Raw genomic sequence first — 13,217 nt, 5'->3', positions numbered from 1 at the left:
CAAACAGCCTCTGGAGACTGAGCCCAAATAAGGTTACGAGATGCCAGTGAAAGACTTCTCTTTCCGTGGCTTTGCTTGGGAGAGCAACGGTTTTGGCGACCCTCAGCGGGCGGGTCAGGCCCCTCCTTCTCGCTCTCCGTCCCTCCTCCCGCCCATGACTGCCCAGGGCTCACGGAACACCCTCACACCTTGGAGGCGGGATCGGGGCGATCTGCCCAGACCTTGCTCCGCGCTTGCCGCCCAGCCTCAGATCATCACCCGGCGGTCGGCCCCATTCCTTCCTAGCACCTGGGCCCCAGAGCCGCCTGAGCCCGGGGAAGGGCTTTTATTGTGAAAGGAGCTCCCCCTCCTTCGCTTTCGGGGAAGTGGGGAGGTTGGGCTGGGACGCTCAGCAGGGACTTCGCAAACTCTGCAAACGTCCCTGGGCTGATCGCGGCGGCTCACGCCTGTGGGAAGGCTCCTGTAGAACCGCAGATCCTCAGACACGCAGATCCCCCGTGGGCTGGAGATCCCAGACCTCCTCTAACAACCTCACCTGCAGAACATCCCTGAGCGCATCGCACACCCAGGAATTGTGGGGCCACTTGGCCGCTGGGAAGCTGTGGACCTTCGGTCCGGGAAACCCGAGTCCAGGGAAGACTTGGAGAGTTACGGAGCGAGGGGCGGCCCCCGGGGCGGTGGGATGAGCTGGAGAGCCGGCTGAGATCGCCGAGGAGCGGGTCCAGCCACCACAGGGGACATGGTAGGAATCTCGAGGGGGGACGCTCGGGTGGGCGGATCGGGTGGGCACCCAGGCAGGTGGCCGCGGACAGCGCGCGCAGCTTTGGGTGCGCGGAGCCTGCACGGCCTCCGGGAGCCGGAATTGTTCTGGAAGGTTGCTTGGGGGCTGCAGCGGCTTTTATTTCTGCACCTAGGACGAAGTGTGGGGAGCGAGGGGTGGGCAATCAGCTTTGCCGCTTCCCTTGGAGGGGATGACCAAGGGCGCTTTCATTACGGACCCGTACACCCTGGCTGAACCTTAATCCACGTAGAAATAAATCGGTCCTGGTAAAGGTCCAGTGCCTGGCTCCATCTCCTGGACCGTCGGACAGGTGTGCGCGCGCTGGTTGGTCTGGGATGTTATTCAGGAAGTTGGAGAGCTTGTGAACCGTTGCCTTTCCTTTGATAAAACTCAAAGACACCAACACGCAGGAAAGACAGACCCTTTGAGCATGAACCAGGCTACATGTGTAGCCTCAGGAAGGGGGCTTCTCTCAGGACCGGCTGCTGATGAGCTCTGCTTCCAGGTAGAAACTACCTGCCGCCCCCACCCACTGTTCCTACAGTTCACTGCCCTACCCTGGGTGGGTGGAGTGGGGGAAGGGTGTCAGACCCAGAATGAGTTTGAACTCGGAAGAAACCCACAGGGCTCTTCCATCTGCTTCTACGACCCCCTCCCTCTCCCCACTCTTAAGCTCACAGAGGCCAGATTGGGGCTCCCTGGGGATACTTCTCTGGGAGCTTAGCTGTGGGCCTGGAGTTTAGAAGGGTGCCTAGAGTTTCTCCTGTAGGATGGAGGGTCTCTGCGAGAACAGTTCCTTGGGTGCAAAGGTGCTAGTTCTGGCCTTGTGGGGACCAGAGGCCATGAGCTGGTCCATAAGAGCTGGGGGCTCAGGGAAGGGTACCAAGAGGCTATGTGTGTCTCCCTTTCCCTAATACCCTCTCTCCAGTCCTCATAGGGGTCTTTCTCAATGCTGCTAAAGAGAAAGAAATAATGGAATCTTAGGGTTGAAAAAGGGGGGATGATCAGAGGTAGAGGATGTGAAACTGAAAATGTGCAGAGTTTTTTTTTTTACTACCAAATTCCATGTTCAGGAGCAAGACTATTGCCAGAAGAGGGTAGGGGCCAAAGCCAACAACCCAAAGGGTTGTTAATGGTATGCAGGAGTTTCTGGATTTTATTTTCTATTTTTATTTATTTTTATTTTTTTTATTATGTTCAGTTAGCCAGCATATAGTACCTCATAAGTTTTTGTTGTAGTGTTCAGCGATTCATTAGTGGAGTATCACACCCAGTGCTCGTCCCAACGCGTGCCCTCCTCAATACCCATCACCCTGTTAGCCCCTCCCCCTGCCCTCTTCCTCTCTGAAGCCCTCAGTTTGTTTGCCGGAGTCCAGAGTCTCTCATGGTTCGTCTCCCTCTCTGATTTCTCCCCATTCAGTTTTCCCTCCCTTCCCCCACAGTCTGTTGTGCTATTCCTTAAGTTTCACATATGAGTGAAACCATGTGATAATTTCCTTTCTCTGCTTGACTTATTTCACTCAGCATAATCCCCTCCAGTTCCATCCACGTCGATGCAAATGGTGGGTAGTCATCCTTTCTGATAGCTGAGTAATATTCCATGTATATATGGACCACAGCTTCTTTATCCATTCGTCTGCTGAAGGGCATCTCGGCTCCTTCCGCAGTTTGGCTCTTGTGGACATTGCTGCTATGAACGTTGGGGTGCATGTGCCCCCTCTTTTCACTCTTGATTTTAAAAGTGTCTCTGACAGCGTCTCAGGCCTCCTGCGATGGAGATGGAGTGCACAGGGGGAGAAAGTACCTGCCTTCTGCTCTAGCGGCCTCAGGGTGTGGGGATGTATTTGCTTTGCTGCCAGGGTGGGCTTCCTGTCCTTGTCAGCCTGCAGGCTCCTGGCTCCTCATCCTTAGTTCTGGGGCGTTAGGAAGAGGACTTGAGTCAGAATTTCCCTTGTGTCAGGGTCCACTTGCCAGAGAGACGGGGGTAGCCTGATAAGGAACCTCTCGCAGCAAAATGGCCTTGGAGATCTGAAGCCTTCCTTTGCTTCTCCCTTTGAATGAAGGGTCTGTGGTCCAGAGGTCTGGGGGCCCAAGGTACAACCGGGCACTGATTGGAACCAGTATAAGAGGAGGTGGGGGGCTGGGAATCCTTGGCAGGGGGCTTCAGTTTCTTCCTCTGTAACATGAGAGATTGAACTAGATGTCCTTTGAAGTTCTATTTAACTTCAAAAATGGATGATACATGAATAATTCTGAGGTTGGAGCCCAATCAGGTCTTGACTTCTTAGCCTTCTTAGCATGGACACCATTCTGATGGTGTGAGGAAGAAGGGGTTCTCAGCCCTAGTGGTTCTCACTGCTCCCCAGACCAGATCCAGACCAGACCCAAACCAAGGGATTTGTTTTTCAGGCTGTGCAGGTGACCACAGTGTGCGGCCAAGACTGAGAACCACAGGGTTAGAAGGTGGAGAGAACAGGAACTGCACTTCCCCAGACACCCCGGAATCTGTCGAGCTGCCATCCCCTTAGATAGTCCTAAAATTGAAGGTGTCCATGAACTTCATCTGCAAATGATACATCTTATATGCCCCTCTGGCAGGATCATTTCGCAGAGCAACCCCTCTTAATTCATTAAAACTGAGATGTGAACTTCCCCAACTTGTTTGAATATGGTCTTTATCTAGGAATGCCTTAACACTGTCGTATTCCCGATCTGAGGCACATAAAATGAGAAACCCGGGGTTAGAAATATAAAGCTAAAAAGTCCGGAAGCCTTAGATGTCTTTTCGCAAAAGTGAACACTGAGCTGCAGGACCTGTGAGGGTATTTTTATCATCCTGGGCGGGGGTGGGGGTTCGGACGGGGGCTTGGTGTGTGTATTTCTGAAGTTAAGATTGGGACACTTGCCACCTTTCCTTACAATCATGGCAGGAGACCTGGTGTGTGCCAAGACTCAGAACTCAGATGAAGAACCTGGGTGGCTCAGTCGGTTAAGTGTCTGCCTTTGGTTTGGATCATGATCCGAGGGTCCTGGGATCGAGCCCTACGTGGGGCTCCTTGCTCAGCTGGGAGCCCGCTTCTCCCTCTGCCTCTGTCCCCCCCTCCTCCTCATTCTCCCTCTCCCCCAAATAAATAAATAAACATCTTTAAAAAAAAGAATATTGATAGAAGAAGTTGAGACTATTATTGCCAACTTTAAAAAAAAGTTTTCTTCCTGATCCTATATTTGGCCATACTGCCAACTTCTATAGGTAACCATGGGTATCATTTTGGCATATTTCCTACTGTCTTTGAGTATTATTTTAAAGTTGAGATTATGCCGAACATGCAGTTTTATAGTCTGATTTGTTTTACTTCACTTTTTGTCAAAGCATGTTCCGTGTCTGCATGTCCAAAAAATATTCATAGCCATACTTTTTAATGCTCGGTACCATAATTTTGATAATCATTTCTCTGCTTGTGGACTTTAGGGGGTTCCCACTTGGGAGCTGTTTGCAGTGGCATGTGGCCGGCTTCTGATTATCCATGGAAATGGGGATCTGAGTGCCTGGCTAAGTGGAAATCAGACAAGCTCACCAGAACAAATTGCTTCAGCCTCTTTATAAAAGATTTTACTGCAATTACCTTTGAAGGCCCAGAGTGTGGGTGTGGGAGGGGTTTCCTCTCGTCGGTCTCCACTCTGTGCTGTGGGCATGCCACCAGACAGGCAGCCATGCAGGGAAGGGGATCGCAGGAGGACCCACTCATGGGTCAGTTATTCTCCAAAGAACCAAGAGCTAAACTCCCTGATGGTTAAGACAGAGGGGAATCTTCAGGAAAAGGAGCTGAAATCAGAGAAGGGATGTGACCTTCTCAAGGTTACTCAGAGCTGGGTTAGAGCCCAGGTCTCCTAAGTCTTCCCCCCCCCACCGCTGCATGCACGTCCCATCACAGACACCATAGCCCCTTTATATACTTGAGGCATTTGGTGTAGCTTGGAGTGGTGAAGGAAAGGCATGGGGTTTGAAATCAGAAGAAGGTTTGTGTGAGACTAGGCTACCACATGGCTCTGGGTAAGCTTTGGAACCCTCTGTAACATGGGGTTATAATAATGGACTATTATAAGGAGACAATGCAATCATGGAGGTGAAAATACTTGGTGCCCCAAAGATGCTGTAAGAATGGGGGCTTTACAGAAGACCCACCAAATAGGTTTTCTTTTTGTCAGAACCTAAAACGAATCATAAGGAAGTCACTGATGCATTTTCATTCACTACCAGTCAAGGGGTTGTGGGGGAGGGGGGGCTTCTGGGACTCTCCTCTAAGTATGGGTCGTATGCAGACAGATTCTATTCTAAAACTCTTGTCTTGCTCCTTTAAATCTTTCTTCTCACCAGCTGGGAAAGGCCCTGAGGGAGATGTTTGCCCAGTTTGTGTGCTCTGGCCCTCCTTGCTGAACACTGGATGAGAATGCAGCCCCCACTCAGTCACAGGCCCCTGAGGTCTAATGCTGGGGTGCTCCAGCCAATCACCTTGCCCAAGTTTCTTAGGCTCAGCTGAAGAAAAGAGATTCAACTGGTTTTGAAATCAGAACTGGGAACCATGACATCCAGCCCTTGGAGCCCATGGGGAATTTGATACCCTTTCTCCTGTGGGCACCTCCTTGACCTGCTGCATACCTGAGCCAGGTGCTGCACAGGGCTGGCCAGGGAGCAGAGGGTTTTAAATAATCTCTTGGCCCTAACCAGCCCAAGCAGAGGTTGGTTCAAAAAGCAGTAGGTAGGGAGTGAGGGTGGAGAACAGGCCTCACAAAGAAATGAGTTCCTTAGCTGTTTCAGGGGGCTAGTGAAAGAAATGTGCTTCAGATGGGCCTCCAAGATACTGAGAGTGCCCTCAGTATAGACCCGGGGGACCCAGCCCTCCCTCCCCACCCAGGGTTCCAATTTAGAAGCAGAGTGCATACATCAGGTTTCCTTGAGGCCCAAGTGCTGTGAGCAACCTGTGCTATCTTTGCTTGGATCCCTTTTTGATGTGACTGTGGAAGTGTTTCCATCTGGGGAGTTTGGGATGCCATCCCTGTATTGTCTGGATGTGTCTACTCGGGTTTGCTTCTGAAGGACCGTCTGGCCCAAGAGTGAGGATGGAACAGTGGTTTGTGGGGTAATCTCTAGGCCGCCCTTCTCTGTGTGGACCTCCAACACACACACATACAGGTACAGACACATATTCTTTGAAGTGGCCTGGGATCTGGCTGTATTCCCAAGGGCTCAGCCTGGTGGCCCTGGAGCTTCTCACTGAGTGGAAGCCAGGAGGTGCTTTATGATGGCAGCCGGTGAATTCAGTGGTGGTGGGGGATGCTTAATGACAGGAAGTGTCAGAGGATGGCCTAGCTTTTGTCAGTTGAAGAACAGAGAAGCCACTACATGTCTATTAAGTAGCTAAAAAACAAAATACTCTGACAGTATCAAGTGCTGGCCAGAATGCAGAATAACCGGACGCTCATACATTAAAAGTAGAAACGTACAGTGATAGGGCCACACTGGAAAGCAGCTTGTCAGTTTCCTGTGAAATTAAACCTACACTTCCCATAGAACCCAGCGATTCTATTCCTATGTCTTTACCCAAGAGGAGTGAAAACATATGTCTACGCAAAAACCTGGATCCAAATGTTTATAGTAGCCTTATACATAATCACCCCAAACTGGAAACAAACCAGATGTCCTCAGCTGTAGACTGGACTAACAAAGTGGGATCCGGCCATACCGTGCAACAAAGACAGCAATCTATTGATACACGCAACAACATGGAGGAGTCTCGAAGGCATTTTGCTGAGTGGAACAAATCCATCTCAAAAGGTTACCTACTGTGCAATTCCATCTATATGACATTCTGGGCAAGGTGAAGCTATAGGCATCAAAGAACAGGTGATGGTTACCAGGGGGTGGTGGTTCTATAAGTGTGTATGAAAACTACTAGAACTGTCTGCAAAAATTTTAGTTGTACTGTATGTGAGTTAAAATAATACAGCAAGAAGAAGGAGGAAAGGCAGTCTTGTGGAAGGAACAGCACGTGCAAAGCCCTGGAGGCAAAAGTGAGCTGTCAAAAGGTGGCTGGGAGGGGAGTTGGGGGAGCCTCCTGGAAATGGGGCTGGAAGCAGAGTCTGGTTCTGGGGCATGGGTGGTCTCCCCACCCAGCTGTGGATTCGAGTTACTATCCTCAGGGCAGTGGGGGCAATGGAAGGGCTTTTGAGCATGGGGAGGTGGGATGTGTTTGCATTTTAGAGAGCAGTTTCAGAGGGAGGGGAGGAGGCTGCATGGAGTGGAGGGGAGCATCTGCGAAAGGATGGCGATGGGGAAACGGGCCCGGTGACTGGCCTGGCTGGAGGGAGCAGGTAGGAGGGGTATATTTGGGCAAGAGAACCTCTAGTCCTTGGTAACCTCAGACAGGGAGCCTGGGCAGGTCAAGAGTGACTTGTTTCTTGTTCAGGCATGTGGGTATACAGACCTCTGTCTGCCTTCCTCTTCTCTCTTCATCTTCATTTTTATTTACCTTTTGGTGTCCTTTAGTCACACTTAGAAGTAATCGTCATATAGCAGTAACTTATTTAAAAATGAAACTAATCATTTTAATTCTATAAAATAGATTATTATGTTGTGTTCTTAAGAGCCCCAGTTATATCCTTAAGAGTCAAGTGTTTGACGTTTCTCCCTTAATCTTCTACATTGGTTTTGCCCTTGTTATCGTAAAAAATAGGTTAGGGATCATTGCAATAATAAGTGAGTACAGTGTTGGTTATGTTAGCCTAGCCACCTTGCCCGTGGTCCCTGGTGCTCCCTGCCAGCCAACCTGTGGCTCCTCCATCTTCACCCCCGAGTTCCCCGCCTGCCAGGGGCTTCAGTTTGGGTTTCTGCTAAGTGGCTACAGGAAGGGGCTGTGTCACAGGCTTGTTTACTTGTGGGCAGTTTTTGTTTGGCTTTCAAGGATGTTTGCTTGCAAGGAGCAGACAGCCTCTTCCAGAAGCACCTGGAGAACTCAAATCCTTTCATCTTGGCTCAGGCAGCAGGCTCGTGGTTCCATGTATAGGAACCAGGTCCAGGAGGGATTTTTTTCAGAAATGTTATCAGCCTGGTGGAAGACATCAGAGGGGAGAGAGAGAGGGAGAGAAAAACAAGAGTCAGAGCCAGAGATGTATGGATGTGAGATGAGGGGACTGAGGCTCAGGAACAAAAAAGACTGGCCCCGTGGAGGCCCCATCCCCGCACGGGCACCGGCGAAGGAGCAGGCAGGAGCCCCTCCCAGCGCTGGGATCACGGCGCTCGGGGGACATGGGGCTCTGGGGCTGTAGCGGGCCCAGTGTCCTGGGCTGGTGTCAGCATGTGTTGCCCTCTGGCAGAGCAGTGATGGTCTCCCCTGCCACTGCCTCTCTGTGCTGCACATGCCCTGCATCAGCCCTGGGCTCCCGCGAGGAGGGGGGGTAGTGGCGGGAGAGCAGACTTGGCTTATCCAGTGACTGGCCTTGCCTGTGTCCAGACTGGTTTTGCACCAGTGCTATGAGGTCACTTCCAATGCACCAGGCACTGGCGGATTGTCCAGACGTTCTGTCTCTTCTACCTCATTTTCCACAATTCCTAGAAGGGGATTATCCATGTGAATCTACTCCTTCATATACATAAACAAGCAGCATGTACCCCTTCACTCATTTCTACAATCCATCTAAGTACCTAGGTGGGCGGTGTCGTCTGTGGCCATCTTCCCATCAGGACTGTAAACTGAGGGCAGAGGCCATGCCTCTCTTCTTTGTTCTGGCAACGATTTAAAAAACTGCTTTATAGTACTTACAAATGCTTGGTGCCATGCTTGAGCTGGGAATGGAAGACCCAAATATAGCCAACCTGTAATATCAGAGGGTCATGATTTCAAAAAGTATGGGACCCACAACCCCCTTCACTTTTTTCCCCAAAGGGGATGCCTGAGCTGCAGCCCCAAGGATAATGTGATAACCCATGACCACCCAGATGGAAGGAAGCAGGAGGGGTAAAAGGCTCAGGCTGTGCCCAGGCTGGGATGGGGCTCCGGGCCGTGCCGCGTGGGATGCCTGAACCCACTGGAGGTGGAGGCTGCAGGCAGTGTGAGGCCTAGAGGCTGGACTGGCTCGTGAATGGGCCATTTGGATGTCCATCCCTGTGCTCTGAGGAAGGTGGGCAGGACACACAGGCTTCTTTCTCTAGGACAGAGTGGCTCTGTTGTCTGTCCACACAGAGGCTCAGTGTGTACCTCCTGGGGGAACTGGACCCCAGCTCAGGGCCTGGCTGGCGGCAGGGGTGGCCTCCTGGACAGCACGAGCCCTCCCTCCCGGCCTCCCCGTACACCCGGCCGCTGTCTGCAGGCCCCGGGCCCAGTCAGCCACCGAGTTCTGTCTCCCCCTCCTCCCCCCAACTACCCTCACTTCTCCTGGCACTCTAGAGATCCTGTTGCAACTACAAAGATGCTATTGTAGTCCTTTTTTTTTTTCAGAACATTCTCTCTTGAAACTCTAGTTAGAATCCCTTCATTTCCCATTTGTGCGGGGCGGGGGGAGGTGTGGCTGGCTGACTGGGCAATGCCACTCTGTTCAGTCACCTCACGGAGAGTCAGGAAAGGCTCCTGCCTCCTTGTTCACCTGCACTCATCTCCCCCACAGTAGCACTCACTCCCAGGGTGAATGGGTTTAAAGAGTAATTGTCACAATAGCTTACTTGGTATGGTTTTAAAGCATGAAGCGTGAGGAAGGGCGATTGGTAATCAGAACTAAATTCAAACCCTGCTTGCTACTTTGGGCAAATCACTGAACATTTAACCCCTCAGCCTCAGTTTCCTCATGAAAATAACACTGTCCCCTTGTGAGGTTGCGTGTTCGATACTATAATGAGCATAAAACAGCTCATACAGTGGTCATCAGCATATACTAAGTGCAATTAATGGGAGCTGTCCCCAGACAACAGACAGGGCTGCAGATGCAGCAAGGCCTGAGCCTCTAAGATTATTAGTAGGATCCTTCAGTGCATCAAGGGGAACAGGAGTTGGGGGGTAGCCTTGGACCCTAGCTCCTATGCATAAGGGGTTTTAGAATCGGGGAATATATGTTACAAAGGGGCTTCTGTTGTATCAGCCATGTGGATCTATCCCTACACTGGTGAACTAGAGAAAAACAGAATCAAATGGTAGAGGTAAAAGGGAACCTAGTCCAGGGGTGCTTGGCCTGGAGTCCATATGTAAAATTCAGGGGAGCCCTCAGCTTGGTTGAAGAAAAGTTACATCTTTATTTTCCCTCATCTCTCACTGAAATGCAGTGTTTCTTTAATAATGGATGTAGGCACTAACCACAGTGTGTTAGCAGGACATGTGACTTTGTCATCAGCAGGAATCATAGATATTTCATTTCTTTTTTTTAAAGATTTATTTATTTTAGAGAGAGAGAGAGAGAGAGAGTGGGGGTGGATGGGGAGGGACAGAGGAAGAAGGAGAGAGAGTCTTAAGCAGACTCCACGCTGAGCAAGGAACTTGACACGGGGCTCGATTTCATGACCCTGAGATCACAACCTGAGCCAAAACCAAAGACGTTAAGCGACTGTGCCACCCAGGCACCCCAGGAATCACAGGTATTTTATATCATGACAGTGGAAGCACAGATTTTGAAATACAGTCTTTACTCCTTTGAAAAGGTATTTGTAACTGACTGTGAACAATCAAGTGTATTTGTTATTAGAGGTGCTGTTAGATCTTATTATTTAATGTGTTAATAAAGAAACATATGTATTATTATACTATAAATTTATTTTTTAGGATATTTTAATAACTGTATTTCAGTATGCAATATATTCGATACAATACAATGTATTCAATATAATTAGTTGTCTTTGGGATGGTGTATCTTTTATTTTATACATTTTAAAAAAAGCATCCTGATGGGGCACCTGGGTGGCTCAGTCAGTTAAGCGTCTGCCTTCCGCTCAGGTCCTGATCCCGGGGTCCTGGGATCGAGCCCCGCATCGGGCTCCCTGCTCGGCAGGAAGCCTGCTTCTCCCTCTGCCACTCCCCCTGCTTGTGTTCCTACTCTCACTGTGTCTCTCTCTATCAAATAAATAAATAAAATCTTAAAATATAAAAAAAAAAAGCATCCCGAGAAGAGTCCATGGCTTCACTAGGTGGCTAGAATAGTCTTTGGTACTAAAAAGATTCAGAACCCCTCCTTCTGTGTGGGTCTTCATCTGTGTGGTCTGATCTTGAGAGTATGCTAAAAGCCCCCTTTGTCTAAAGGGTCTTTCCTCAGCCTCTACTCCAGGATCATTTAAAAATAGTTCTCAACAAACTTCTAGTGTGTGCTAGGCACTGTGCTGGGTGTCAGAATATAATTTCTCCTTAATGCTAATAACAACAGGTATTTGCATTGGGCTTTGTGGCTTTCTTGTCCATTATCTCATTGAGTCCTTAATCCTTCAACTGTTAAGGCTGGTGTTATTAAATCCGTCTTAGAGATCAGTAATAGAGTAATTTAGAGATTACTGATGCTGAGTAATGCCAGGTCACATAGTTATAAATATGAAGGACTTCCAGGTGGGCCCTCCAACCACAAATGTGATGCTCTTTCCAATCAGCCTGAAAATTTTCACAACTTAGATGTAGCCCTTCTATTTTGATATCTAGTCTTTGGAAATTTTCTGTTAAAAGTAAATATCCTTGGGGGCACCTGGGTGGCTCCGTCGGTTAAGTCTCCAACCCTTCATTTCGGCTCAGGTCATGATCTCAGGTGAGATGGAGCCCCACATTGGGCTCTGCCCTCAGTGCAGGGTCTACTTGTCCCTCTCCCTCTGCTTCTCTCCCCATCCAAATAAATAAATACAGTCTTTGTCTTTTTTTTTTTTTTAAGTAAATATCCTTGGAAATTAGTTCGTTGTGTAGAGTGTTGTCCTGAGGATCTGGGTCCCAGGTGTATCCTGTTCAGTTATAGGAGAGGGAAGGGCAAAGAGCTGGAGCAGGGAGCCCTGGAAGTGGGCTGGCTGTGGATTTGGGAAGCCCTGGGGAGAGGACAGCCTTGGGGAGTGGTGCATGGGGGCAGGAGAGGTAGGTGGTGGGGTGTGTTGGAGCAGGGTGTGGGGGCATAGGGGAGGCCAGTGCTGAGGGGAGAAGCCCTGTCAGGGAGGGAGAGCTCTTAAGCCCAACCTGACTCTCTTTGGGTGTTTTGTTTGAGGAACCTCAAAAACATGGGGTTGAGCCCCAGATATCTAAAGCAGCATCTCCATGAGGCAACAAGGAGTCCCTGTTTCGGGAAGTCTCAGTTTCCTGGAACTGGGCCAAGAGCTCAGTGTGATGGACAAGCAGAGCATTTTCTTTGTATCATGAAAACAGAGACCTGCTCCCGTTCTTGGACTCTGAGAGGGTCCTTGTGGCAATATTGGGCACTTTCCACTGTCTCTTGTCTTTGCCTATGGCTTTCTGCCTTGTTCGTGAACCCCTGGAAGACAGCAATTTCCCCGCAGTGCCCGGTGTAGATGCAGAGGACATGCTCAACTGCTCAACAGGTATTTTAATTGGCTGGTAGCTTCCCATATCTTATATTTAAATCTTTCCAGAGCTGTCCAGTGTAACTTTCCAAGATGATGAAAATACTCTATTTTGTGCTGTCCATCATGGCAGCCACTACTCACAGGAGGTTCCTGAGTACTTGAACTGTGGCTAGTGGACCAGGAATGGAAATTTCAAATTGCAATTAATTTAAATGTAAATAGTCACATGTGGATAGTGGTGCTTATATTGGATGGTACAGCTCTGGGTCAAAAAGTATCAACTGAAGTGTTGATGGAACCTGGGCTATGGGCATAGTGAGTGGAGCAAGCTGGGTATAGTGAAAAAAACAAATCAATCTATGTTTTGTTTTCTCGAGGCTTAATGAGCCTTGGTCAAAGAAGTGTTTATCTTCTATGAAAAACAATAATGCTAGTGAGATCCCAAAGGCAAATGTCTTTCCTCCTCGGCGTTGGGAGACAATAGGGAGTGGTGGGGCCTGCGATGAACTGCAGAGAGCATGTGGTTGAGAAAGAGCCGTGCTCCAGCTATGTGAGAACATGGGCCCAAGCTGTGGCTAGAACTTCCTTTTTTTAAGGGAAGCCAGAAATCTGGGTTTTTTATGTGAAATATCCTGGTTTTTAAACATTGGCTTGAATTTATTAAAAATACTTCAGGCCAAGCAAGACACATCTGTACACCAGATTTGGCCCAGGATCCCAGGTTACAAACTCTCCTCTGGGCCTTATCGGAAAGAAGTCCATACAACCTGCTATAACTGGCATAGATTTAAGGCAAGAGGGGGACTCTTCCTTTAATGTCTTAATTGTCTCAGTTTCCCCTGTTGTCATGGGTTTGATCAGAAGAGGGGAGAAGTGTCTGGAAGACAGACTTCTTCCTCTCCCTCTCTTCTCTGA

At 49.3% G+C, this 13,217-nt stretch overlaps 1 protein-coding gene across 2 annotated transcripts in view; it reads left to right on the top strand.

Moving 5' to 3' along the window:
* The first annotated feature begins 374 nt into the window (after nucleotides 1-374).
* GASK1A (golgi associated kinase 1A) overlaps nucleotides 375-13,217 on the top strand; it is a 50,932-nt gene continuing 38,089 nt past the window's right edge. For both annotated transcript variants that reach the window (XM_073901389.1, XM_073901407.1), the window contains exon 1: nucleotides 375-742. In XM_073901389.1, the coding sequence (XP_073757490.1) occupies nucleotides 740-742 (3 nt within the window). In that variant the 5' untranslated portion in view covers nucleotides 375-739. The remainder of the gene's footprint in view (nucleotides 743-13,217) is intronic.

This window comes from Callorhinus ursinus, unplaced genomic scaffold (assembly GCF_003265705.2).
Source record: "Callorhinus ursinus isolate GAN/ISIS: 27379988/994484 unplaced genomic scaffold, GSC_fseal_2.0 scaffold1, whole genome shotgun sequence".
Classification (NCBI taxonomy): Eukaryota; Metazoa; Chordata; class Mammalia; order Carnivora; family Otariidae; genus Callorhinus; species Callorhinus ursinus.
This window is presented reverse-complemented; position numbering and strand designations above follow the sequence as displayed.